The following is a 26,673-nucleotide window of genomic DNA, read 5'->3' on the forward strand; positions in this document are numbered from 1 at the left end:
TCTGCCATACCAAGTGGCATATGGTAGGTCAGGGTAATGGAAGCAGGAGTGACATGACTGCTATTCATTCTAAATATTTTATTGAGAAATGATTTGTAAAAAATTACTCAGTCGTATTCATAAATAAAAGAAAAGGCTATATTTAATGAAGTTATTCATATGCAGTTAATGTAAACACAAACAAATAAATATTTAAAATAATTATTACACATCAAAATGATGGGTATTAGTCCATTTGGGTATCCATACAACCCTGGTCCTCCTAGTGATTATCATTTGGGGCCCTCCAAAAAGGTTATGGCAGGTGTGGTATGGTATTCAGAGGTGGTAACTGATGGCTTAGGTCTTTTGTGCCATGGGGAAGGATGAGTGGAGAGAAACCCAGCCTCCACATTAGCCTACTCTTAACAATAGGCACTAATGGGACGTTGGCTGAACACCCCATCCGACAGACAGAATGATGTCCTTGAACGCCCTTGGGTCCTTAGCAGACCACATAAACTAAGTGGTCCCTCCTGCAAGGCTCCCCCTTCCCTTAGTGTGAGCGAAGTTGCCCCATCTCCCAAACCTGTGCCGCATGGCTGTTTACCGATAATGGCCTCCCTCATCTCCAGAGGGGTTATGTGGCATAGCTCTTATATTCGAGTGACATCACCAAGGCCAGCCACCTGGCTGAGGTCATTGCCCTAGGACCCTGAGGTCCCTGCTGCTGCCACCAGGGTACGCAGAACCTAGCACCAGGAGGGCGCCGCGAGAGAGAGAGACACTGATGGAAAGGCAACGGAGAAGGACTTCCGCATGTGAGAAACATAGATTATATGTATCGCTTACCGTTGTAATAAACGTGGTCGAATTTACTTTCGTGTAATTTATTGAAGTTAGGTTAATTACCAGATTACCCCAACCCCCTTCACCCACATTTTATCAAATTTTAGTGTGTTCAATAGTTTTGCTTCCTTTTAAAGGATTCTAGGGAGTGTATACGCAAATTTATGGCTACAAGTCCCAAATTTGAGAGAATTTTGAATTTTATTTATTGTAGAGTCTCTACATAGCAGTCTCTACTGTAAAAATGCCCCTTTCTCCCAGGGAGTTTACCATACTCCCTGGACCTAGGTCATGACTCCCCACCCAAAAATTTGATGCTGAATCCATCCTTGACCCGACCAGGGCCGGATATACCCAAAGTTACGATATAGGCACTTCTCCATCGAGCCCCCCCTCCCTGATTTTTATGAAAAGTTATAGCCACTTGCATGAGGTGATAGAAGGCTGGCTTGGACTGCGACGCCCCTGGGTACATGCCTATTTTGCCTTGCCATTAATCCGGTCCTGGACCCGACCAGTGAATACCGTGGGACCCAAGTAAAGGAACATGGCCAGATTAGCCCAGGGCAGAAGTATGTTTTATTCTAGGAAAAATTTTTCCCCTTGCCACCCGGTCGTCCCACCCTTTCACCACCGATTTTAACTTATTGACTTCTAGAGGAGTCAAAAATTCATGCGGTTAAGTCCAGCTATTGCATTTTATTCATAATGAAAGGAGGTTAATGTTGAAATTTCAAATATGTGGTGTTGAATATTGTGACTTTAAAAATGCAAAGGTAGATTGTATTTTAAGAAAGTATGTATTTTGAAATTATGATTTCATTTTGCACTAAAATATACAATTTCGATAGACTTTGCACACTCCGTACTTAATGAAAAACCAAACAGTTTGGGTGGTGTTTTGGACTCTCTCTCTCTCCTTGCTGTGAGGCCTTCTGCTCAATTACTTATGAAATACAACTCGACATAAGCCAAGTCCAAGTATATTTCTCGTTGTTGTTTTCCGCAGTTCCCAGCTTTGCAGCTGTCTCCTGGGTCTCGACATAAGCATTTTTTCCTTGCATTCAGTTTCATATCTCTGTCCATTGTTGTGTAAAAAATTAAGCAAAATTTATGCATTTTCTGAGAAAAATATTAAACCAAAAATGTGCTTTTCTCATATATGGTATTATGTCCATCCTTCCCTCAATATTCATGAAATCTTTGGTTTTTATTGTAATTTTCATAATTCGAATTTGGTAAGTATTTGGAACAACTGGATTTGTAAAATTCATATGTTTTTAGTTATTTATTCTTTTATGGTAACATACTTTTATCCATAACTGAGTGATGATTTTGCATTTACATATATTTAAAAATGTACCTATTTTATATTATAAAATACTTCCTTGATTGTACTTAAATAGCAAAATAATTTTAGAGATTGTATTTCAGACAAAAATTACAAACACATATTTTAAAAATACGAATATATTCGAAGTAGGAGCCAAAAGGGATATGAATTTTTAAAATCTATATTACTTTGTCCATCTTTTCACTCCAAATCATGGAATTAATTATATAATAGCATGATCAAGGTGTAACAAAGCTATTTTTTGTCTAAAAACAAATGTGGAAAGGTTGTACACACAAATAATTATTGATAAATAGATTTTTTCTTGAAAAATTCTCTTAGAAAGCAATACAAAGAAAACAATTTTTTTTAATTGCATAATTACCTACTCACCAAAAACATTCATATTTTTCTCGAAATCCATTAGCGTATTGCCCTGCTTCTCTCTTTCGTTATAAATAAGATCCATAGATAAAAATTTTAATTGCTTTCTTCTAAAAGTGAATATGAAGCATATAATCACAAATTATAATCATGAATCATTAGAATTATGAACAGGCGTGCACACGAATCTCGCGGCGAGGCAGTAGAGACTTGGCAAACTAGGATCCATTGGTCTGGCAACGTCGGTCTTCTGGCATTTCTAACGGCTACCGCTGATTTTCGAATTCTCTCATTCGAAAGCTGCTGAACGAACACAATCTGAGTGAATTTTAACGAGTGAAGCCGGTCTGGCTTGATTTACTGTATATAATATATTTAATTTTAAGGTACTTTACACCATAAATGAATATCATTCTTTAAATTCGGAGTTATATCATGTAATTGTGCATTTAAATCGTCTCGAGTTATGCGTTCATTTTTCAGGAATTAGATTATACGACATGTCCCATGCCCAGTATTTTAATGAATTGAACAATCTCATGAAAATGGATGATTCTACAAAAGGTCCTATGCCTAGGTGGCAAAGGAAATGTCTTGAGGTTGCCAACTCAAGGTGAGTAGGATGTTGTGTAATGCACTTGTGGAACTGAGTTAAATGGTCATTTTCTTCATCGTTTTGACCGTTTATCATCATATGTGAATCGTCCGTCCTCAGTGAATGTGCGTGGATTATTCTTATTAGAGTCAGACAATGTGCGTGAGCCACACGAAGTGGTAGGTGCCATTTAAACTTTATGGAACTCGCCCATGAAAGTTAACATTGGTCTTGCTGATAGTTGGGATATTTTGTTCAGATAAATGATTCCTCGGCGAAGGATTATCTTTTTATGTATATGTGCATTGATTTGAGAAATTTGGACAAACGAATCTTTTCTAAGTTGAGTGTACTTTTATATTTATTTCTTGCATTGGAGAGTTAAAATTTGTACATGGTACCGTGTGGTATAATGATCATGTGATGAAATGATATGATCGATCATCCGGCAATTATGCTATTCATTTTCTCTAATATGGTTGTTGTATTTACTCCCTCTAGCTTAAATATCTCATCGAATTCTACGGCCAGTAATAAATCCATACATGGCAAGACTCCGAGCAAAGGAAATGGCTCATCAGACGGTTTGACATCCAGGAAAACTCCTTCCAAGTCTCCAGGTAACGTGGCTCCTGAATGAAGTAATAAGTCCCGAAACCATAAGTACTTATGCAATGTGGTTTAACATTTTCTATGCTTTGTTGTTGTGTTTACTACCTGATTGAATGACGAAATGTTGGTTAAATTGCGGCTAAAAGATTAAGTAACATAGGTTTCAATTCAGAAAAGTGTTCTTCTATATTCATTTGCATTTGTTTTGTGGTATCAGTGGTATTTGTCCTCTTCTATGGCAACGACAGTTGATGGTCATTGGGTCGTATGAAATCGTGGTATGTTATCAATTTTACCCTTTTTGTAGACTTCTCGTTCAGTTATTTGTGCACAACCTTGTTTTTACCGTGTGTTGAAATTCACAGCTAGGGCACGTATAAGCGATTATTTGCAACAGATTCGTATAAAAAAAAAGGTGGATCTGAGGTCATTTGCTTGACTCGGTGACTTGAAGACAGGCCTTGAAGATTGTCATATGCATTAGTTTACCGTTGGTAGCCGTCTCTCTTGAGGTAATTGTTACTCTTCAGTTTATTTTCGATAGTCGTTTACATAGTATTTGAATTACTACATGAAATCATCCCTATCTGAATGACAGTTCTCCACCTGTGTAAACAAACCTAAGTTATAAAAATGGTTCAATACTCGGAGAATTAAATAAAAACTGATCCTATGTCTTTTAAATGTGAGTTTAATTTCTAAATACCACCTAAGGAAATAGCGCTAGTCTTTTATGTCCTTCTGAGCTTCAGTAACGTGAAGTAATGCTTTCTTCAGGACAAAGGAAAAGTGCCTCCACCCCTGGCTCAGGAAAGAAGCAAAGGACACCTAATGGTGGGGATCGTTTCATCCCTAATCGCTCCGCCACCCATTTTGACTTTGGTCACTTCAAGGTATTTAATTTTGATACTGCAAATTATTTGATATATGTTTTGTGATTTTTCAAATTTCTTCTGCAGTCATGATTTTACGATTTTATTACCATATCATAAAATACCATCAGTTTGTTGATACTGCGAAGTACCGATTCTAGTAAAGTGGATTAATTGCTTTGAAATGTTTCTGACGCAAATAGGGGATTGTGCCTTATGTCAACAAGAGAGATTGGAAGCAAATTAGCAGGGCTACCTATGAATTACTGAAACTGCTTGTTAGACTGTCTATTTTAGGGCACAGCCATTTCATTCATAGATTTTTTCATTCAATATAAAGGCACAAGAATGATGACTTTAGAGCATGCTAATTTTTATAATATAATTCTAATCTACATCATCATCCTCGTTTGGACTGGAAATTTCAGGACATAGCCAAAGGATTATTTCATTCAATTTTAAGATAAAAGAATGCCTATAATACATAAATATTATTTCTTTTTAATATTAGTTAAACCAAGCAGAAATAGAAGATGATGATTCGCTTAGCCCAAGTGTAAGGGAGAAGCAGCGAATCATGTCAGAGAATCTGATGGGAAATGATGCTGGCAACAGGATTCTGGCATTTCGAAACAAAGCTCCTGCTGCTCCGGAGGTAATTATCTGCTCTGATGCAAAGATATCTTCATTGATGCCCTGCTTAAGTTTTATTTTTCTACTAACAATTGTAACTATACTGCAAGATCTCAATGTTTTATTCACAATCAATGTTGATGGAAATCTGAGACTTAAGCATCCCCAAATCTTTGTCTTTCTACAATATTTGGTGCATAGGCTTCAGAAATTCCTGGAAGTAAAGGCTTTTAAGCATTGATAGTACTTTGTGTTTCTGCAGCCGTTATTTTCATTCTGCAAAAGTGTTATGCCATCACTTGATGCTGTGCATTGGAGAAGCATCTTAAGATCCGTGGGGATGCCAAGCCTGAATGTCTCATGGAATTTGTAACATTTTTTCAGGGTCACCAGAATTCTATGAAAGTGGTCTACACACAGTCCAAAACTCCTGGATCAGTTAGATCAACTAGGTATATACCTCAAGCACCTGAAAGGATATTGGATGCACCTGATATCCTGGATGACTATTGTAAGTTTAGTATTGACCAATATATCATGCTATTTTGAATTCATTTCGTGGCTTATTTCTAGGCATTGGTGGTGATAATAATTATTTCTACTAGTAATCACTGCACTTGTTACGTTACATATCTCTCCATATCCTTCTGGGAATGTTGTGGCTGTGTTCTTTAAATTTGATTTTTATAGGGTCATTAGTTTTCTATTTACTGCATTTTATAGAAAAAGAGGTCAAAATTGTTATGTAAGTGATAGTGAATGGAGTATCTTTCTCAGTTACCCACTTTGGTTTCCTCCTCAGTTGTCATGTATACTTGCAACTATACTGTTCATTTATTTCCACGGCTATAATTTACTGCGTATATAGGTTTTACTATATTCGGAATGTAGGATTACCATGGAGAGAATTATGCATTCTATTTCATAAATATTATGCATTAGAATCCGAGATTGATAATGTGCTGGTAAACAGATAAATATAGCCAAATTACATCAATTTTTTACCTTAAAGGTCATTTAAAATTATTAATTCATTCGTATGAATTAGTTTGCATGAGATTGTGAGTACTGTTGACTAAGTAAGAATTAACAGAGATAATTTCTGAGGAAAAACTAGTCTGTAGGTTTGTCACCCAGTGGACAACAACTTAGTTCCTTCGTCATCACATCATTTGTCTTTGTTTAAAAATCCAAACCGGTTGTATTTGCATCTTTTGTTTTAAGCAGAAGGATTATTTTATCTTTTGTTGAAATCTCAATTCATAGCATATTTTCCTAGTAAAAAAAATTGTAATCCCATGAATGATCATTACTGTTGCTTGATTTGAAGCAAAATTTAATGGCAGCCGAACTTATTTTTAATATCATTTATTTAACTTGGGGGTGCTGATTTGTTTTTTTTCCTACCTCTCCTTCAAAATAATGCCAGGCGCATAGCATTTTGCACATAACATTATGTGCTAAATTTCCATCCATTGCTTAACAAACTATAGAAAATTGTCGTTCATATATTTTACTGAAACTACCCCAACCCAAATTTTGACTCAATTTCCCATAAATCCCTTTTATACCGTTTACCTTCTCTTAGCAATTCCCTCAAAAATACTTCTTCTCTTGACCTCTTTGCCTCCTGTGCCAGTTTCAATAGCCAATTGCGAAGACTTTCTTTTTGATTTCCACCTTTTGTATGTATTGAATGTGTTAAACGTGATTGTTATTCATGAGATTGTTTTATTCTTGTTTTTTGTTATATTTACACTATTTAAAAGGATGGTCGGATCGGATACCTTGGATCCAAATATCCGTGGATATAGCCCTTCATTGAATACCTTGGATCCAAAGGCATCAGATATGGATCTGAAATTTTAAATTTATGCTTCAGTGAATGCAGCGTCCCATACGAGGGAGTGGAAAGTTTCGATTCTACCTTTGCATGCGCCGTTGCACTGCGATGCTTGGCCTACTCATGAACCATTTTGTTTGAAAGCTCTCGTAGGAGCTATGCAACAGAATTTCAGCAGCAGAAATTTTTACGGCAGAATACGTCGGGCATCTAGTGTGATTTTTGCAAAGAGATTGAACAACTGTCGGGAGAATCTCAATGCCATAGGATAACAACCACGTCAAAAGTGACATTTCTGGCCGTTTTCCAATCTATGTAGTATGCACTCATTCCCTCGTAAAGTTTCTTCCTTGCACCCTGCTCCCTTACAAATGCTCTACTGGCGCAATAAAGTGTGAACGGAAATAATGCGAACTATTGGCAGTAACGAAATGTGACGCACGGGGTAGTGGTAGGACATTTAGTGGTTGATTTGAGAATCAATTTCACTTTTATACTTATATTTTTGCATGTGAAGAGCAAGAATTCACAATGCCGATATAATAGTACGTAAAAGAGCTTACATAATAAACACAAAATTACTTAAAACTCCAGTTCAAGATTTCTGAGTTTTCCATTGCCGCCATTTTCACGTCCACTTCCTCTGAAGGCACGTTAATGAGGGACCATCCACGTTCCCTTGTTCACTTACCCTTCGTTTCCTTGCGCCCTCGCCAATTGGATCCTCCCTTGCTGTCGTCACATCTGTAAGTTGACGATCAAAAAGTGCACGAAGGGTGAATAATTGCGAATTGGAAAACGGCCTACGTTGCAGGTTAAAAAAAAAACCCTCGGCCCTCCATCACCCCATGCCTCTGATATTTTTGTTCCTTTCCGAGACCACAGTCCATAATGCATTACCTTGGAAGGAAAATATCAAGTTACACTAGGAAAATAGAAGCGTGTTTCATCCCTACCCCATCTCATCCACTGACCTTCTTCATATTACCTGATTCAATTCTCCGTTTCTGGAGAACAAATGCTAGGTGTGTGACTTACTGGACCCGAAGATGTCTCAACAGTTTTCGGCAATTGGATGACAGGCACGATACCAAGACTGAGACCAAATGAGTTGCATTTGTAACATATTTAGGTTTTTGTAACCTCAAATTGATTGAAACAAAGTGCTATAGTTTAAGTGGTGGAACACTTGGCACGAATTTGGGAAATGCAGGTTCAAATCCCAATTAATACAAATGTGAAAAATTTGTGCTAGTTTGTTTGTTATTGAAATGTTGTCAACATTCTTATCTTAGATTTGAACCTGGTGGACTGGTCACCTTCCAACTTGCTGGCTGTGGCTCTTGGAAATAGTGTTTACCTGTGGGATGCTGGAAGTGGAGGCATTGCTCATCTAATGGAGTTGAATTCTCAGTCAGAATATGTTTCATCACTGGCATGGGCACTAGAGGGAAACTATTTGGCTGTTGGAATTAGTAATGGAAGCACTCAGGTACAGTGGTATAATTTGTTTCAAAAGTTGCTACCTTGTAGAATTTAAGATCTTTTATTCTTATGGTGTGCTAAGGGAGCTTAAAACCATTTGCATCTGTTGATTAAAGAAAGATCTGAGGTTTTCCCAGCATATGACGATGTTGAGGTTGTTTCGGGTTTCCTACCAGGAGAGGTTCTCCATCTCTGCCAAGATGAAGGCAGAGATGGAGAACCTAACCCAGTGGAAAACCCGAAAAAACTTCAACTGCATCTGCTGACTGTTTTCTTGGTGTTTGAGTATTTCGAAAATTATCCTTGTTCAGGATGTACTGTGCGGAATATCCCATACATCAATTATTAAAATGCAAACTCATTAGTGCTGATGCCTAATAAATTATTTTTTTCAGAAAAATGGCTTAAAAAGTGTTTAACTTAAGTTATTTATGCATTAATAATTATCTAGCAGTAAATGCTTCAATATTTCAATGTCTATTTAGAAGATAGTTGCTTTAGAATCTAGCCAAATTATTGCAAAGATAGACTGTTCATATTGTCGATTACAATGATAGAGGAAAATCAGAGCAAAAGAGGTGATGTCAATTAATCTTTGCATTAAACTATAAGTGTTTTTGTAAAAATAGTAGAATTGCTTAATAAGAAATCTTATTCTTGCTGCCGTTTACTAAATGTTATTCTAATATTGCAGGTTTCATGGACCTTGTTTTAGGTTAGATGAATTAGCATTAGCTACTGCTACATAATTGGCTACAGAAAGATGTCTCACAAGATGCCAGTGTGTCAATAATAATGAGCTGTAGAATATGGTGGCCACACTTGTGGTAAACACTTAACTTCTTGGGACTTATTAATCTAATTAGATATCATTCCACCCAGAATACTGTCTCCTTCTGCCAAAGTTATAGCAGACTCATTTTTTTCCTTAACCTTCGGCAAATTAACAACATTCATAGTACTAATGGGAGGTTGTTAGACCTTACTTTTACCAATTCAAACCTTAGTTCAGTCTCTAGGGAAGTGCATCCTCTTGTGACTGGTGACTTCCCTTACATCATTCCCTCAATATTTCACCTAAACCACCTAGTCCGATAGAGTTTGACTATTTTATTTATAAATACAATTTCATGGATTGTAATTTTTTTGCTCTGAATGATTACTTGTTTGGCATTAGCTGGTGTAGTGAGCTTTCTGGACGAACAACAAACCAAGCTTTTGAGCTTTTTTATTCCCTACTTCATCAGGGTATGCAGTTGTTTACTTTTACTATAAGTTTTAAGGCCGCTTTACATGGGGCACAACGTTGTGCAATCTGACGTATGTATTAAGGTGCAATCAAAATTTCACTGTGTAACGTGGTGAATTGCTAGAACACATGAGAGAATGCATAGATGTGAGACAGCAAAATAGCCTCTACTCTAATTCCAAGGTCACAATTTCAACAGGTTTTCAGTTCTGACCTGCCCAATGATGTGCTCCATGTAAAATGGCCTTTAGAGCAAGCAGCTATCCAAAGTGGTTGTGTTGAGCTTAGGGAGCTATTTAGTCATAAAAATACCTTCACAAATTATACAATCAATCTCACTCAGAGTTGGACTGGGCTCAATTTTTGGACCCAGTCCAACTCTGGGTCTTTAGAACAAGGTCAACTTGTATTGTATCCTGAAAAATATTGAAAGATAAAAGGGCTTTGTCACCTACACCAGCCAATTGCATACCACTAGACTTAAAAGTAAATTGTTTATAAGCAGCCCAAAATTCGATCTCAACATTCCCTCGAGGTAGCGGCCAAAACTTAGTAAACCTACTGAAAAAGTGGCTCAAAACTTGTGCAAAGTTCCTATGTATGTTTACTGTGATATTTGTGTCATGCTTGCTAGGTAGCACATGCTGCCTTCATTCCATTGAAAAAATCGTTGTTTTAAGGTAGGGAAGATAGAGTAGAGTAGGAAAGGAAATATTGGGGTTGGTTTGGAAAGGTTGGCTATGCAAGTGATTGGTGAATATATAATTCAGTGAGCAGTTAATCATAGTAAATGTTGTGTGCTACCATGATCTCCAGATGTTTCTATTACTTCTTGACATCTTGCTACTGTCACTCTTTCTCATGTGCCCTTTATTTTGTCATTAAGCTCTGGGATGTCAATAATGAGAAGCTACTCAGAACTATTGCTGGACATTCAGGACGAGTTGGATCGTTGGCCTGGAATTCATATATACTAACATCAGGGAGTCGCTCTGGACATATTCATCAGCATGATGTACGACAGGCTGAATCAATTGTTCTTGATCTTCATGGCCATTCTCAGGAGGTAAGTATCCTTATTGCTTTTAATTCGTAAGTTTTAGAGTAAGGATACAATTTTCATCTAAATTTTGGTGAAAAAACACCCACCATAATGCGGGTATGGCATTATTAGGACATGAAAAAAAGGTCCCTCATATTTTCCAAAAAAAAGTCAGTTTTTTTTTAAATCTCTGAATTAACGCATGGAAGAGTTGAGAAATGTTGTGTTTGAGGTTTAAATGAATGTAATAAAAGGGGAAACCATGAATTACAATTTTTGTAGTTCTGACCTTGGCAAAAAATGTTAACTGGGCAATTTCTTAAGAGGTAACATCTGAAGTAAATTTGTTTCCTTAAATTGCTAGATAAATTTTAAATATTGATGAAATACTGCTACTAAATTTCAGTCAGTGGTATTTATTTTGTGATTGGTATGTAAACATTTAAGCAAGGTCTTTAACTTTTTGAACTTTCTGAGATCTATCCACTTTGATTTTGCAATGAAACAGACTTCATTGTAAACGAAGTCTGCTTCATTGCAATTTGATATTTGAGCCAAGCTCGTGGCTTGCATAATTTATAAATTTATTCCTATACATGCTAGCTATCATGGCAGAGAACGTCAACTTTCTGCTAAAACATAATCTGCATCCGGCACCAGAAAACGTTTTAATTTAAAAAAATGCAAAAAACTTATTGTATCAATTTGCTCATCATTCATAGGTTTCTAATGACTATATCCTTGTGTGCATGGAATTGAATCATCAGTGTTAGAATTTGTGTTTGTAACTAATATACTGATGGGTCTGGTCGCGAGAAATTTTTTACTTTATTACAAAAGTTTTTAGCTTGGAGGGAAATTCAATACCTTTATCCAAGTTGCTGCTACAGAGCTTTAACCCTAATATGGGCAACATATTTTTCTGACGTAATCAGGCAAGGTGAGTCCAATGGACTCCTTTAATTTAAACTATTAAACAGTGAAAAATAGTGAAACAGCGAGTACAGTAGACTCTTTTGACTAATTCTTTCTGTTTTCACTACATAAAACACCATATATTTATCGTTACGTGTACAAAGTGATAATTTTTCATTATTTTGACAATTCAAACCAAATATTTGTAAAATGCACATTACTTTTTACATTTCGTGCAAACAGACTTACCTTTCCCGGATTTGTGGGAATTCAGGGAAAAAAATTATTTTTTAAGTTACTTTAATTCCGAAAGAAGTTTGACTTACTCTAATTTATAGGAAATATACAATTAGAAGAAGTAAAAAATTTACAACATGCTGACATTTCAATAACATAATAAAATTCTCAAAAATGTGATGCGATGAGTCCAAGAGACTCTCCTTGCCCGTATTAGGGTTAAATGCAATTCATCCACCTGGCCATAATACATACAAATGCCCTGAATTCTTTTGTTGAGCACTCATGGGATTTAATAACAGTAAAAAAGCATTAATTGTCAGTAAATTCAAAATTAAACTACCTTCAATTCGATGTATATACTTTATTTGGAAATGAGATATAAAGCCTCTACTCTTTAAACTCAGGAAAATGAATATTGTGCGAGATAAGTCGTGGGATTTGAAAGAGGAAAGTTTATGTGAACCCTGTGAGAATATTTTTGTTATGTTTTATGTTTGTAGGGGTTATGCAAATAAGGTGATCCTCTGTAATTTTTATACATAATCTTATATATTGTACCTATGGTCTATTTTATTTTTGGGTTAGTATTAAACAATGCTCTATCATTTTGAGCAGTTCTAAGGACTTATTTTTCTGTGAAACCACTTAACAAAACAGTTTGAAAAATTATCGTGGAAAATTGTTGACATAGTCTTTACAGCTTGGAAATTTTTGCTTAATTTTTGTGTGACTCGAATATTTGTTAGATTCAAGACTGTCCGCCCAAGTTAGGGATGACAGTCCTTACTGGTCTGACGAATGGGGTGAGATTTACTCCCTTGTTAAAGTTTTTGTCTTATTTTAGGTTTGTGGACTAAGATGGTCCCCTGGTGGAAGATATCTTGCTACTGGAGGTAATGACAACATCTTAAATATTTGGCCAGCTGCTGGTGGTGGACAAATCCACACAGCTTCAGAGCCTGTTTATAGGTTCAGGTATTACTCTTATTCTTTCATATCATTTCATCTTAAGATAAATTTATAGATATTGGAGGTAATATGAAAAGACTGTTACCCAATCACATATATTTAATGTTAGCTAGTTGTATATACTGTTGCACGTTTTCCGGCTAGACCTGATGTTAGTGTTTGAAAATGTTACTGCAGAAATATGCTTTTTTAAGCAGAGCAAAGAAGAGGTAATTTATTGTTATGGCAGGTCACAATTAGATGGACTGATCAGTCTGTCAGTGTGTTTGGATATGCGGCTAATTAAGTTTGAGCAGGATAAAAATAAAATGCTCTGAATAATCTTCTGCTGGAAGAAGGGATATCTCAAAGACTTTTTGTTATGCATACTATAGTTTACATTTACAATATATTACAATTCGTAAAACTGAAATTTTACTAAATATTTTGCTGTGAATAGGATTTCTTTTTGACTGCGACCAGTTTCCTGCCTGAAAAAAATTTCAGGTCAAATGCAATGCCCAATATCCAATATCCAACCACCTGAAACAGCAGTAACACTTTTTGTGTATTACTCTTATTCTTTCTGAAAAAGTTAATGCAGAAAAGTTTTTTTGACAAGTATGTTTATACTTTTTATTGAAATTTTACATTGTATTTTGTAATTATAAGAGATTTTTTACCGAATACCTTATTTACCGAATTTTTTACCTTATTTCACCGAATCTAGTCCCCTCCCATTATTTTGAGGCTTCATTTTCGGGAAAATAAAAAAAAGTGTGTTTGAATATAGTCCCCCGTTGCCTTTATCATGGGCATTTTTGTAAAAAAAAGGGACTCTATTCTGATAAATAAGGAAAATGGTAAAAGCACTTTGCTGGGGTGTCTTTTCGAATTCCCATCCAAAGGACTTTGCCGCCTCTGCCAATAGGGTAGTTTCCTTCATCAAAGAAAACGAAAGGCATTGATTGCAATTCGTTACCCACCATTAGTATATTCATAGTATACAAATTATATATATTTTTTTATATATCACGAGATATATAAAAAAATACAAATATGAAGTATACAAATTATTTGGTTTTAGAAATATGTACCGGTTTAGACGAATGGCAAGGGTCAATTTTATCCTCATTTGAAAAAGGCCAGATTGGCGCCCATGCGATGCCACTCCACGTGACGTCACAGGGACCTAGTTTCTATACGAGTAGATAGGAGTTTTACATCGTCTGAGGTTACCAATGCATGCATGAGGCACAGAGCTCAGGGAAACATGTCTTAATAATCACCTATTAAAATTGCCCATGGTCTGAAAGTTTCCTTCATTTGATAGGGTATTAATAATCTTTATTTAAAACAAGTGCTACCTGCTAGCAGCCTGCATCGTATCGGCGCTCGTAGCCTAGCACCAAGGTGGCCTCACGTGGCGGCAGAATGACGATACATGGGCTTTTCCCAGCATTCATACTTAGCCGTTGCGTTTTCGCGTGCTTGAAAATGTTCACTTTTTATTTAATGGCGAAAAATAGATATCGTCATTTAAAAATGTAAACACGTGAAATATGTACTCCAGGAGTAATAATCTTTCAATTTAGGCAATTAAAAATAATAGGAAACCACCCTATTGAATTAGTTTGCTGTAGTCCTACTCTGAAATGAAAGTAGCAAATATGGAGTCCTTATGTGATTTTTTGTTGTTCTCCTTTCTTTCAGTGCTCACCAAGCAGCAGTAAAGGCGTTGGCTTGGTGCCCGTGGCAGTCTCAAATTCTGGCTAGTGGTGGTGGAACTGCTGATAGATCTATTAAATTCTGGAATTGTAACTTAGGAACAATGCTTAATTCTGTTGACACTAGATCACAGGTAAGGGAATATTCTAGATTATGTTAAGTTGCTATATTGGTAATACTTTAAAAGATACATACAATTTAACCCTTTCGCTGCTGTTCAATCTCCGAAAACCTACTCCTCACATGCGGTGAAAATGTTAAAATGCGTTTCCTGGGCCCATGGAGCAAGTACTTCCAGGATGGGTGTGGTACACCATCCGAAGGGTCGCTTATCCGCGGCCCTATCCTTGACGAGCTCACCCACGCAGGACCGTCTCTTCGACCCTACCAGCAGGGGGCCTACCTCCCGAAAAGGGACCACTCTGACTGCAATTTGAAAATCAATCACTCAATCCAATCATCAAAAATGATTCTTTTCATCGCAATCCTGCCAATGAAGCAATCAAGCATAGAATGTCTTTTAACCGTGTTTCTACGATGAAAAATAACGATTTTGTTAACTTTTCCAAAAACGTGGCTGCGGACAACCGGAAAAATGGCCAATCTAGCAAAGTTAACAAAACCGTTATTTTTCATTGCAGAAACACGGTTCAAAGACGTACTTGATAGCATGATTGGCAGGAGTGCGATGAAAACAATAAGTTTTTGATGATCGTATTGAGTGATTGATTTTCAAATTGCAGTCAGAGCGGTCACTTTTCGGGAGGTAGGCTGCCTGCTCGTAGGGTCGAGGAGACGGTCCTGCGTGGGTGAGCTGGTCGAGGATAGGGTCGTGGATTAGCGACCCTTCGAAGTGCTTCGGTGAAAGTGCTGACCGCATGGCAGGGAGGAAGAAAAAGTACATCCACAGCAGTCTGCCGTGCAGACGTACTAGGTACGTCCACAGCAGTGAAAGGGTTAAGTAGGGCTGTGCAAGCAGGGATTTTTTCAATGTTGAGAATTTTCAAAAATATTGTATTTCAAGCGATATCAGAGCTTGAGATTCTGGATTTTATTCCTCCACACTTACAGTCTCTTCTTTTTTCTCAATAAATGATTTTCAATCCAGTTAAAAATTTGCCATTTATTAGGGTATTGTCAGGGCATAGACAGTATTTTGAATTTGATATAGGGAAGATCATGTGAAGTTTTTCCGGATATTGTGCTAAGAGACTAAGTAGGTACATAATTTTCTGTTTATTCAGTACCATATTCTGCGTATTATGTTGGTGTAAGATTAATAAACATCAGCGACAGCAGGCAGGTCAAAATATCTGAGAGAAAAACAGAGAAAAAAGTCCTCAATCTGAATAGGCTGGGTATCCAGAGACCTGGAAGATCTGGAATTGTGCTTGAATTTTTATTCCCTAGAATTTATGCACAAATTATTTGCTCCAACCTGGAATTGCAAAATACATATTTTATTTCAAATTCATTTCTGATAAAATTTTGCCAGTTAAACACCCATTTTCTGTCCTAAAATGTGTTCAATGTGTCGTTATTTTAAGTGCAGGAGCTTAGTAGAACTTTTACAGCCGCATCGAAACGTAGATTGTCAGACATGAAAACAGAATCAAAATATATCTAGCCCGCTTGACTCAAGTAAGATTCAAAAACACGAAGAATAGAATTTCAGGTGAACATCTACTTATGAGGTCGAAGTAGTGTCTTGGTTTGTGTTGAATAAATTTAAATTTTTAATACAATGTGTGCTTACTAACCTAGTCCTTGTCCTTTTAAAAACATAAATTAATATTATTTAAAAGTATTGAAGTAATTTGGATGTTTAAAAAGTCTTATCCATTGCAGTAATCATGGATTAATCTGGAATTTTGTAAAAATTTCCTGGAAAACCGGGAATTGTGCATTATTTTTTCTGCTTTGATTTGCTGGACACCCTTATTAGAGTAATTAATTGGTTAATAAGATATTTTTTCAAACCATGGTTTTATTTTATTTTACGTGAAAAGTCATGTAAAATAGATGGCTGGTCTTTTGTAATGTAAGGACATACAAAGCTATTATTTAAAAAATAAATACGAAGTATCATATTAGTAGATAATGCAAATTTTCATACCTTTTCTTCCTATAGGTTTGCTCTTTATTGTGGTCCACCACCTACAAAGAATTGGTGTCTGGTCATGGTTTTGCCAATAACCAGATAGTCATCTGGAAATATCCTATCATGCAAAAGGTTAGTGCTAATTATGCCATTTATACTGTGTAATATTTAATTTTTTGCCATTTTTTTTCAATACTGTAAATACGTCTATGAGATCAAGATATCCCTTTGCAAAATGTGTAGCTAATTACATGAGCCAAAACTGCAGTATAATGTTATCTGTAACACGAGGGCAAAATTAAAAATAAGGTCTCCCAAGTCATTGCGACGCTGCATGAAGTGCTATGCACAATCTGTCAACACCAGTGTTCCACTACCACTCTCGAACACCACAAAGTATTGTCAACCGCTCATTGTTGGCATAGCAGCCATTTCCATGGAGCTTCCCCTCACATTTCCATCCAGGTATGATATTCGGTCTGTCTTGCACATTTAGACTGCGAAAAAGACACCTATCGACATGCATCGCTAATTGGTTGAAGTTTACTGTGTAAAATGTATGGACGTTCCTAAGTGGTGCCACGAGTTCCTTTCTGGCCGCAAGGTCCTCTGCAAGGTGGGTGCCCAAACTGCCCATCTAAGACAACCAGCTGATCAAAAACTGGTAGGTAATTAGAAATTGATCTTACTTCCCCCCCATTAAATGGAGGTTTTATTACTGTGAATTTTAAGCCCTGTGGGAATATGTATAGCAGTTTCTAAGGATTCATCTACAGCACACTCCAAATTATCTGGGCTAATGATGGGGAGAGACGGCTCGAATAATCGGAAAACACAGATAACCCTAACTTTCACTTTAATGATGTTCATAATTTACATAAAACAAACAATATGTAATTATTTATGCAGTTATTCTGTTATTTTAGAGTGCTTCCCGGACTCATTGAGAGCTTTCTTTGTCGGTTCGCGATCTTTTTAGGAACGATAACATGGTTGTTCTCATATTAGTAATGCTCCATGTAAGGTCTGGTTTCGAATACCACACATCCGAGGCTTTGTGATCACGGAGATAGAAAAGTGGTTTGCACGAATGCTTCAAAACGACTGCTCGACGTCAGAAACTACACTGTAAGGCACCATGCCACGTAGTCGCCTCTTGCACAAGTTGCCCAGGTTGCAGCTGCTGCGGGATGTGTATCTGTGATCATGGAGCACGGTCGTGTGCTGCGAGGCTTGGAAAACAGGAACACGGTGCTCCCATGAATGCAACTAGCGTGCAATTGCTTCTGTAGCATTAATGCAGTAATTCCGGTGATTTTGTGTCCGATTTAAAAAAATAAAGATCGCGGAACATATTTAGCGAGAGTGAAAATCATGCACGGATAATCTGCAACACGGATATACCGCAGCCGGATAATCGTGAGTCTACTGTATATCCACTAGGGCTGGACGGATCCTTGATTTCTGGAGCTGGATCTTCGGATATTTTTGGATCCAAATGCATTTTCAAATTCATGGTATGAAAGGAAGTAATTATTCAAGTTTCTTCTGGGTACATACAATCAAAGGAATGCTTTTTAGATTTTCATGCACATTTTAATATTTTTATAGATTAAAATTAATTTTATAGGCTTTCAAGTTGTTTTTTTAAAAACATCTGTACACACTTGGGACCTAAACTGTTATGCTTGGGTTTGGAAGTGAAAATAGGAAAAATCTTCGGATAAACCATTGACTTGTGGCTTAGCGAGGGGGGAAGTCTGGGGGTCCAGACCCCCTTGAATTATAAAAACACAATTACTTTCCTTCATATAAGGAAAAAAATTATTGAAAAATCATGGATTTTCAAAAGATTTATTTGAAAAATGAATTTTTTTTCGATTATGAAAAGTGTTCAAATTACAGTGGAACCTCGTTAAAGCGAGTATGGGCTATAGCGACACCCCCGCTATTACGAGAGATAGACGATGCACCGTCAATTGACCCTATAATAAGCATGTTAAAAAATTCGTTTTTACGAGACCCTTTCGGTGTTGGCTCTCGCCATAGCGAGGGTTTCACCGCCGGAAGACTTTCATCAAGACTCCTTAACCTCTGTAATTGCTAGCGATCTGTTAGAAATGAAGTTAATGGAGTGCTCAGTCTCAAATTTATGTGGTAAACTGTCGTTCGATAAATATAATGATTGACGAAACAATGCTTTGCATGATTTTTATTCAGTGCGGCGCTTATAAATTGTTTGAATAGTTAGTCGTTATTTGAGTAAGGAAATTTAGTGATGCAAAAAAACATCGCCTTTCGTCTGGATTTATACTTACGTTTATCGGATAGATGTTTATCTGTCGCCGCACGACTCCTGTTCCTGTATATCTGTTCGCAACAGGTATATTGGCTATTATTTGGTCCACCTCCGGTAAAGCGACAATTCGCTATAGCGAGTGTTTATTAGTGCACCTTGGGGTATCGTTATATCGAGGTTGCACTGTAGTTTGAAATCCTCTACTTTGTACCCCGTTGTTAAAAAATTCCCCGCCACCTCTGGTTTTAGACCCCCCAAAATGTTTCTTCACAGTGAAAGGCATTTTTATCGGTACATATATCATTAAATTAAATTGCAATTGCGCAATCTGCAACACAATTAAGTGTTTAAAACAGCATTAACGTCACATGCAACGAGGTGCGGGAGCAATGAGATGACTGCTCAGCTAGAGGAAGGGGTGGGCAGCAGAAGCACGTAAAGGAGAGGTGGAGGTGAAGGTACCTTTGGGCCCGTAAAGTCACTCACCTAGCATTTGTCCTCTAGAACTGGATAATTGAAGCAGGTAGGCCAAAAAAGATCAGTTGGTGAGATGGGTAAAGGATGAAACGAGCTTCAATTGTTCTCGTGTAACTTGATATTTCCCTAATAAGACAATGATTTATGGTCTGTGTGATTTCGGAAACGAAAAAAAAACAAAAGATGCATGGGCTGATGGACAGACGAGGTTGATTTTCTGAAATCTGCGGCGTAGTTACTTTTGACGTGGTTATTATCCTACGGTGCTGAAATTTCCCCGGTGATTGTTCAATCTCTTGGGAAGAGTCACTATATGTGCCTGTCGTATTTTGCCTTTTTTATTTTCCATGGCTGAAATTCTGCTATGTAACCCCTGAGAGAGCTTTCAAACAAAATGGTTCATGAGTAGGACGAGAATCACTGTGCACATTCGAAGAGAGAATCGGAACTCTCTCCACTCTTGTGAGGCATTGCATTCACTGAAGCTATAATTTAAAATTTTGGATCAGATCCGTTGTCTTCCGTGAATTTGGATCTGATGTATCCGATGAAGGGCAATTTCCGCAAATATTTGGATCTGACCATCCCTAATATCTGCATATTACCCTGCAAGGTACCTCAATAGGTGTGTGGAGGGGAGGGTGCGCTAGGATACCAGCAGTTTACAAATAAAAAGGAAATGCTCTGACTAAATACACCTAGCATTTGTTATATGTAGTCCTGTATTATTTGGGGGGAAAAGGAATTCCCATACTTGTCTGTTCGACAAAATATGTATCTCTCTTAAATTACCGTTTCTATTGGACCTCGAAGTATAGTGGGGTTTTAAAATGATGACCTCAGCATCACACATAAAGGTACATATCTATTCTAAATTGCTCAAGCAATGTAAGCTTAGCATGCAGCCTCCAAGTATCTAGTGGCTCCCTGCCTTATTCATTTAACACCTGTGTAATGCTTTCTGTATGATTGTAGCAGTATTTACGAATCAAGCAGCTTTCTTTTGTATTTATGTAAGTTCATAGATTTTGTCTCTCTGCACCAGATCCCATATACTTGCTGCATATTCAAGGTGTGGCCAGACAAGTTTGAAATACTGACTCTCTTTTGCTTTTTCATTGGAAAATCTTCCTGTAATATGCTTGACGAATCCTAGCTTCTTCAGGGCTTTCACAAATACAGTAAAACCTCTTTACATCGTAATGGAGGGGACCAAAATTTGGACAATTTGATGTATGGAGGTTCACTATAGAGAGGTTTTTGTGATAGGCACCATTTTATTAATAAACCATAATAATCATATATTTAAACATATATGCATGCATTAGTGAACATATATTTACAATTTAATGATTACACAAAGGTAAAAGTAACTTGTTCAAGAGGGCTTTTTAGGAAAGAAATTAGTTATTGGGTTTGCTTAAACCTTTTTTGAAACTCTTTCGATATAATTCTATTGAATACAATCATATTATGATCACATTCCTCCATGCTTAATAAAAACCATTCAATTACGTTCAATGAATCCTCAACCTTTTTTTTGGTGGGAACTGTAACTGATTCCTCATTACCAACATCTTCCTCTGAATCCATCTCTTCCTGTGTCCTGCAATATATATACATCTCCTTCACCTCTATCTTCCAACTCATGTGGGGAACATATGAATAAATCATTATCAACATTTACAAAGTCTTCAAATGTTGAATTTATGTCAACTATTTTGTTGATTTTATCGTACTCTGTAGGTTCATTCTCAAATATCACTTTCCTCCTGTTTGCTACCACCCGTAATCCCAGCCTTGATGAAGCATTTCTCAAAAATTGAAGATATTAATTCCTTCCACGAAAGGCACAGCCTGTGCATGGTCTGAAGGATGTTCCATGAGCACTTTTAATGTTGTTTTCACTATTCACTCTCCATAAAAAATATATCACTAGCTGTTTTGATAATGCCTTTTGACCAAAGAAATAATTCCCTGGTCTAAGGGTTGTAATTTACTAGTAGTGTTTGGAGAGAAGTACACAACTTTTATATTTCTTTATAGTTCACAACTTTTATATGGCTCGGAAAATTCCTCAGAATGTGGTAATGTCAAGCAGCCGCCTTGTTTTATTTGTCGAATCCGTCATCAGCTTATAATTAATTAAGCAATTTTCGTATGTTTTCATATTTTAATGCAAATAATTGAAAATACTCCTTATTATATATTTTAGAAAATTGATTTATCATTCTTATAACGTATGACTTGTTATAGATTATAAAAAATAAAGAAACACGTGACTATTGGAAAAAATAAACAAAAATTGAGCGTAATTTTGAAAATTTCGTCGAATTCCCTTTCTCTAAAATACAATGCTTGTAGAGTTCCGTAGAAAAGCCCAGTCGAGGGCACAAGTAAACGTTAGGTCTGCAAAACGACGTGATTTTCTAGTGAGAATGCTGGGCGAACTACTTCAGAATGCGGCGGCGACGGTAAAAAATTTCATTGCTCTACCGCGTATCAGTTAATTAGCTGTCTCCTTCACCTAACATTGTCGCGCATGGAGTGATGTTTGTTCAGTATTGCTAGAAATTGACGCCCCGGACTCCCGGATGGAAGAATCAGATTTCGCGGCATAATTACGCACGCAAGACATATGACTGTCGCTAAGCGCAATAAATTGTAAACTACGATCGTTCACGAAAGCATCGAAAAAATTACCAAGGCGGCAGTGAGAAAGTGCTACACCGGGAAGTATGGGAATAAAATGATTGCAAAACTGTATTTGATTTATTTCGAGTCGCAGTAAATTCATGAAATATTTTCATTTTAGAAACGGAAGTAGCTATGCGGTTGAGTAATTCTGTCTCCATGAATGGGAGTGAAGTTAGTTGAAATATTTCCGCCGGCAAGGGATTATAGGCTGCGCTGGTCGCCTCTTTTATTAACTGAACATAGTATGTAAGCACTTACAGGAAAATAAAGCCATAAGTAACAGAAAGCGAGTGCTATCGCGCAATTTTTACCATGATTCGAGAGAAAACGATGCGTTCTGTCGTCATTTACTGTCACTTAAAATGATTAGGATAGTTCGTTGCCTTTTTCTTATTAACTGTTAGGTATGCTCTCATATGGAAAAAATGGCCCAAGCTAATGGTTAACATGAATGTTACAGTATAGTAAAGGTGTAAAAGAAAAGAATAAGCGTGAAACTTTTATCGCTGAAAATGTCATTCCATGTTCGTTATCGTGGCTGCATTAATGGTCTCTAGTTGTCTCGGTACGAAATGCGGAGGTAGTTAGGCCGTCTCAGGGGTGTCTCGTTGCTATGATATATAGAGGTTTTACGATATGAAGAGGTTCACTATAGAGAGGTTTGCCTATAAATTTACATGTAAATCTGACGGGACCAGAGGGTTGGTACGATGTATAGAGGTTTACGATGTAAAGAGGTTCACTACATAGAGGTTTTACTGTATTTCTAATGTGTTCCCCATGATGGGTTTGAATTTATCGTACCATTTACCATATACCTCTCTTCATATGTTGCTTGCATTTTAACTTGATATCCAGGACATATGCATGGGGATAATTGGATGACCTCCGCTGGAAATGTACCACAGTGCATTTGATATGATCAAGTTCGAGTCCCCACCCTTGGATCCACACATAAGCGTTGTTTAAATCTAGTGACAGTATTTCAAAGTTGGAATGACAACTAATTTCATGGTAGATGACAGCATCATCAGAAAATAAATTCTATTACTGCTAATTCAAGAGCATAAGTCATTTATGTATGTAATGAACAAAAGGGGGCGAATTTCGCTTGTGGGACACCTGATGTCACTTTTTTCTGCATCAGAGCTAATTCTTTCAAAAATTTCTTTTGTGCTTACAATCTCTGAGAAAGTCATGTATCCAGTTTACTAGTTTTGTTTAATCCACGTGGCTGTAATTCGTATAAAAGTTTGTTTTGAGTTACTGTGTCAAAAGCTTTTTTAAAATTTAGGAATAATGAATCAACTAATCTTTTCAATTCACCAGATTTGAGGATGTCTCAAAGAAAGAACGAAATATTGATTTATAAGAAAGCACAGTTGTTAACTGTTCAAATGTTTTACCTCTTTAGTATTGTTAGGTGGTAAACTGTTCCCATTTATGTGATTTTCTGTTCTATAATTTTGAGATTGATTTTATCTCTCCTGCTTCACTTACTGGCTTGCTAATGTGGGACCTTATGATGAATTATTTTATCCCGTATAACTATCTTTGGAAGATATTTTAATTTATAATTATTTATATTTCACTTTCACCTGCTGAATACTCCATAAGAATTTTGTTTTATGGTCTGAATGAACATTCTTTGCATGAATTTTCTTCTGTGTTGTAATTGGAAATTAATGTTTTAGTTTAACCAGTTTTGATTTCGGATTAGGAGTTTGTTAAAATAATAACAGTTTTCATATCCTTCTATTACTACATAACAATAATAATAATAATAATAATTTATTCGCTGAAGGCAATACAATTGCATAGTTTCGTCAAGTTATATTACATAAAGGATAAAAACACAAACAAACGATGGCAATAGAACACAGTATGTACGCAAATGACAATTAAAGATACATCAGGACAATATTTAATACATTAATTTACATTTAAGTTTTTCCTTACATACAACATAACTCATTTAAGTTTTTCTTTACATACAGCATAAAATTCATCAGTAGAATACAAAGGTTTTTGTATTAAAATTTTTTTGAGCTCAGTTTTGAATTTAAACAAATTGTTGATTTTTTTAATATTTTGAGGGAGTGAATTGTGGAGTTTGGCTCCTTTGTGGTATGGATCCTCAGTATTTAGTGTGGTAGATCTAGTTTTGATGTGGATATCTAGGTTTGACCTGGTATGATGCTGGTGAATGTTGCAGTTTAACTCATATAAATTCATGTTATTTTTAACAAACAGAATGAGTTCAAAAATATACAAGGAGGGTAGGGGCATTATACTGGCCTTACTAAAATAAGGTCTACAGGACTCTCTATAAGATAGGTTGAAGAGAGTCCTTATGGCCTGCTTTTGCAATTTAAAATTTTTTGCACTGTGGCAGGAACTGCCCCATAAAATGAGGCCATATGCCAGTATGGATTGGAAGTTAGAAAAATATAGCATCTTCAGAATATTAAAGCTTACGCTAAGGTGAAGATATCTAAGCTGATACAGAGATTTACTTAGCTTGGGTATTATTGAATTGATGTGTGAGGACCATTTTAAGGATGGCTCGAATACAACACCAAGGAATTTTACATTGTCTGCAAATAAGAGGTCAACATCGTTAAGTTGTACTGATGTACACTGTTCTTTGCTAAAATTTAGGCACACAGATTTTTGAACATTTATGGCCAACAGATTATCATGTAACCAATTTTGAAAAGATTTCATGGTACAATTTATTTTGTATTGTAATGACTCTGGAGTAGTCCCTTGAATTAATACACTAGTGTCGTCTGCAAATAAAACAGTTTCAGCTTCTGGGACACAACTTGGTAAGTCGTTTATATACAACAAAAAAAGTAGGGGCCTGAGTATCGAGCCCTGGGGGACGCCAGATTTCATTGCTCTTTTGGCAGACTGAAAATTTAGCTTTAGGCTTGTCGATGAATCAAAATGAGAAACGTATTCTCTTCTTTATTTTACTGCTGAAAAAATTGCTCCAAAGTAATGTTAATTTAGAAGAATTACCTACAGCTATCACTGCAATGTATCTAGTTTTAAATTATGCTAAATTGCCCATATCTTCTCACTTCACAAGTGCATAAAAATGATTACTGTCAGCGTACTGTGTACATATATGCTAGATAAGTTTCCATCTTCTTTGATTACCATTTATTAGCGGTGTAGTATGAATTTTATCTTGTGGTAATACAAACAGTACACAGAACAGTGTACGGAACACTGAAGAATCCATCAATTGAAATGTGGGTTCATTTCTTACCACAGGTGGCTGAGCTTACTGGGCACTCAGCTCGAGTACTCCATCTCGCTCTGTCTCCAGATGGTCAGACTGTCCTGTCTGCAGGCGCTGATGAAACTCTTCGAACTTGGAAGTGCTTCCAGCCTGACCCAGCCTCTGTGAAGAAGGCGGCGGCTGCATCAACCAGTTCCTCGACCTCTTCTGTGAACAACATATTGAAGCGTAGCATACGCTAGGCTTATTTTGGCGGTCTGTCCATCAAATTATACTAAGTATGCATTTCATGCGTGCTACAAGTGCCAATATTCAACGAGCGTAGCTCCTGGGACCATTCTCTGGAATGTTGAGGAGGATGACTTGATGTTGCTGTGTCATTTTTTTACTACTTTTTTTTACTTCCAAGAATATGATGTTAGTGTTCCAAGGTATTTTTATTGATTGACCGATTATTTATTTCATCAAAGACAATTGGATTATGACTATTTGTGTTATTTGCTTAAAGAAACAGCATTCCAGTCACCATATTTAATTGGTGTCTATCGCAAGTAATTTTTTTGAGTTTCGAAGTGAATTTTCACGATTGCTACTCGCAGTGAAACTTGACTTCTCAAGGCAGCCATTGTACTAAATGGATTACCTGAGTACGAAATTAATGTGGTGATGTCTTACATGATGATGGACTTGATTTGCAAGCATTTCTTGTTTTGCTTTGCTTGAGATCAGTGTGAATGAAGCTTTTATTGCATGTTTTTATAATTTTGAAATTTTTTTATGAGCCTCTGGCTTTCATTAAACCAAGAGTATGACTAATGATTTGTGATATTTGCTAAATCTAGTAATTTAAATACATATGTAAAATAAAGCCTGATTTCCCTTCATGAATAAAGATTAATATTTTTGCTTATTATAGTGGGTTTCATTTCCTTTGATTTAACTGATGTCTGCTTGGCAGCCATATTATAATGTCGTACAATTTTGCTTAGTGGCCGCTACAAAATGAAAAGTAAGTGTAGCGATTCTGAGTGAGGGATAAAAGATGATGCTAGACGACAAATATGAAAAAAATGACTACCTGATGTATAATTTAATAAGTTGATACATATTCAGTCAACAAATTTTATTTATCACATATG

General features: G+C 36.5%; 1 protein-coding gene across 2 annotated transcripts; it reads left to right on the forward strand.

Annotated features, from left to right (window-relative positions):
* The first annotated feature begins 2,816 nt into the window (after nucleotides 1-2,816).
* Nucleotides 2,817-26,445, forward strand: LOC124163677 (cell division cycle protein 20 homolog). Of its 2 annotated transcripts, XM_046540736.1 has the most exons (12): nucleotides 2,817-2,931; nucleotides 3,029-3,158; nucleotides 3,642-3,760; nucleotides 4,530-4,645; nucleotides 5,136-5,279; nucleotides 5,642-5,768; nucleotides 8,396-8,592; nucleotides 10,721-10,900; nucleotides 12,876-13,006; nucleotides 14,693-14,840; nucleotides 16,839-16,940; nucleotides 25,567-26,445. In XM_046540736.1, exons 2-12 carry the CDS (start codon nucleotides 3,046-3,048, stop codon nucleotides 25,774-25,776), a joined length of 1,587 nt encoding a protein of 528 aa, XP_046396692.1. In that variant the 5' UTR covers nucleotides 2,817-2,931; nucleotides 3,029-3,045; the 3' UTR covers nucleotides 25,777-26,445. The 2 variants fall into 2 exon arrangements, with proteins under 2 accessions (XP_046396692.1, XP_046396693.1); XM_046540737.1 differs by lacking the exons at nucleotides 2,817-2,931; nucleotides 3,029-3,158 and adding an exon at nucleotides 3,227-3,319.
* Nucleotides 26,446-26,673: the final 228 nt, after the last annotated feature.

Source organism: Ischnura elegans, chromosome 8 (assembly GCF_921293095.1).
Source record: "Ischnura elegans chromosome 8, ioIscEleg1.1, whole genome shotgun sequence".
Lineage (NCBI taxonomy): Eukaryota > Metazoa > Arthropoda > Insecta > Odonata > Coenagrionidae > Ischnura > Ischnura elegans.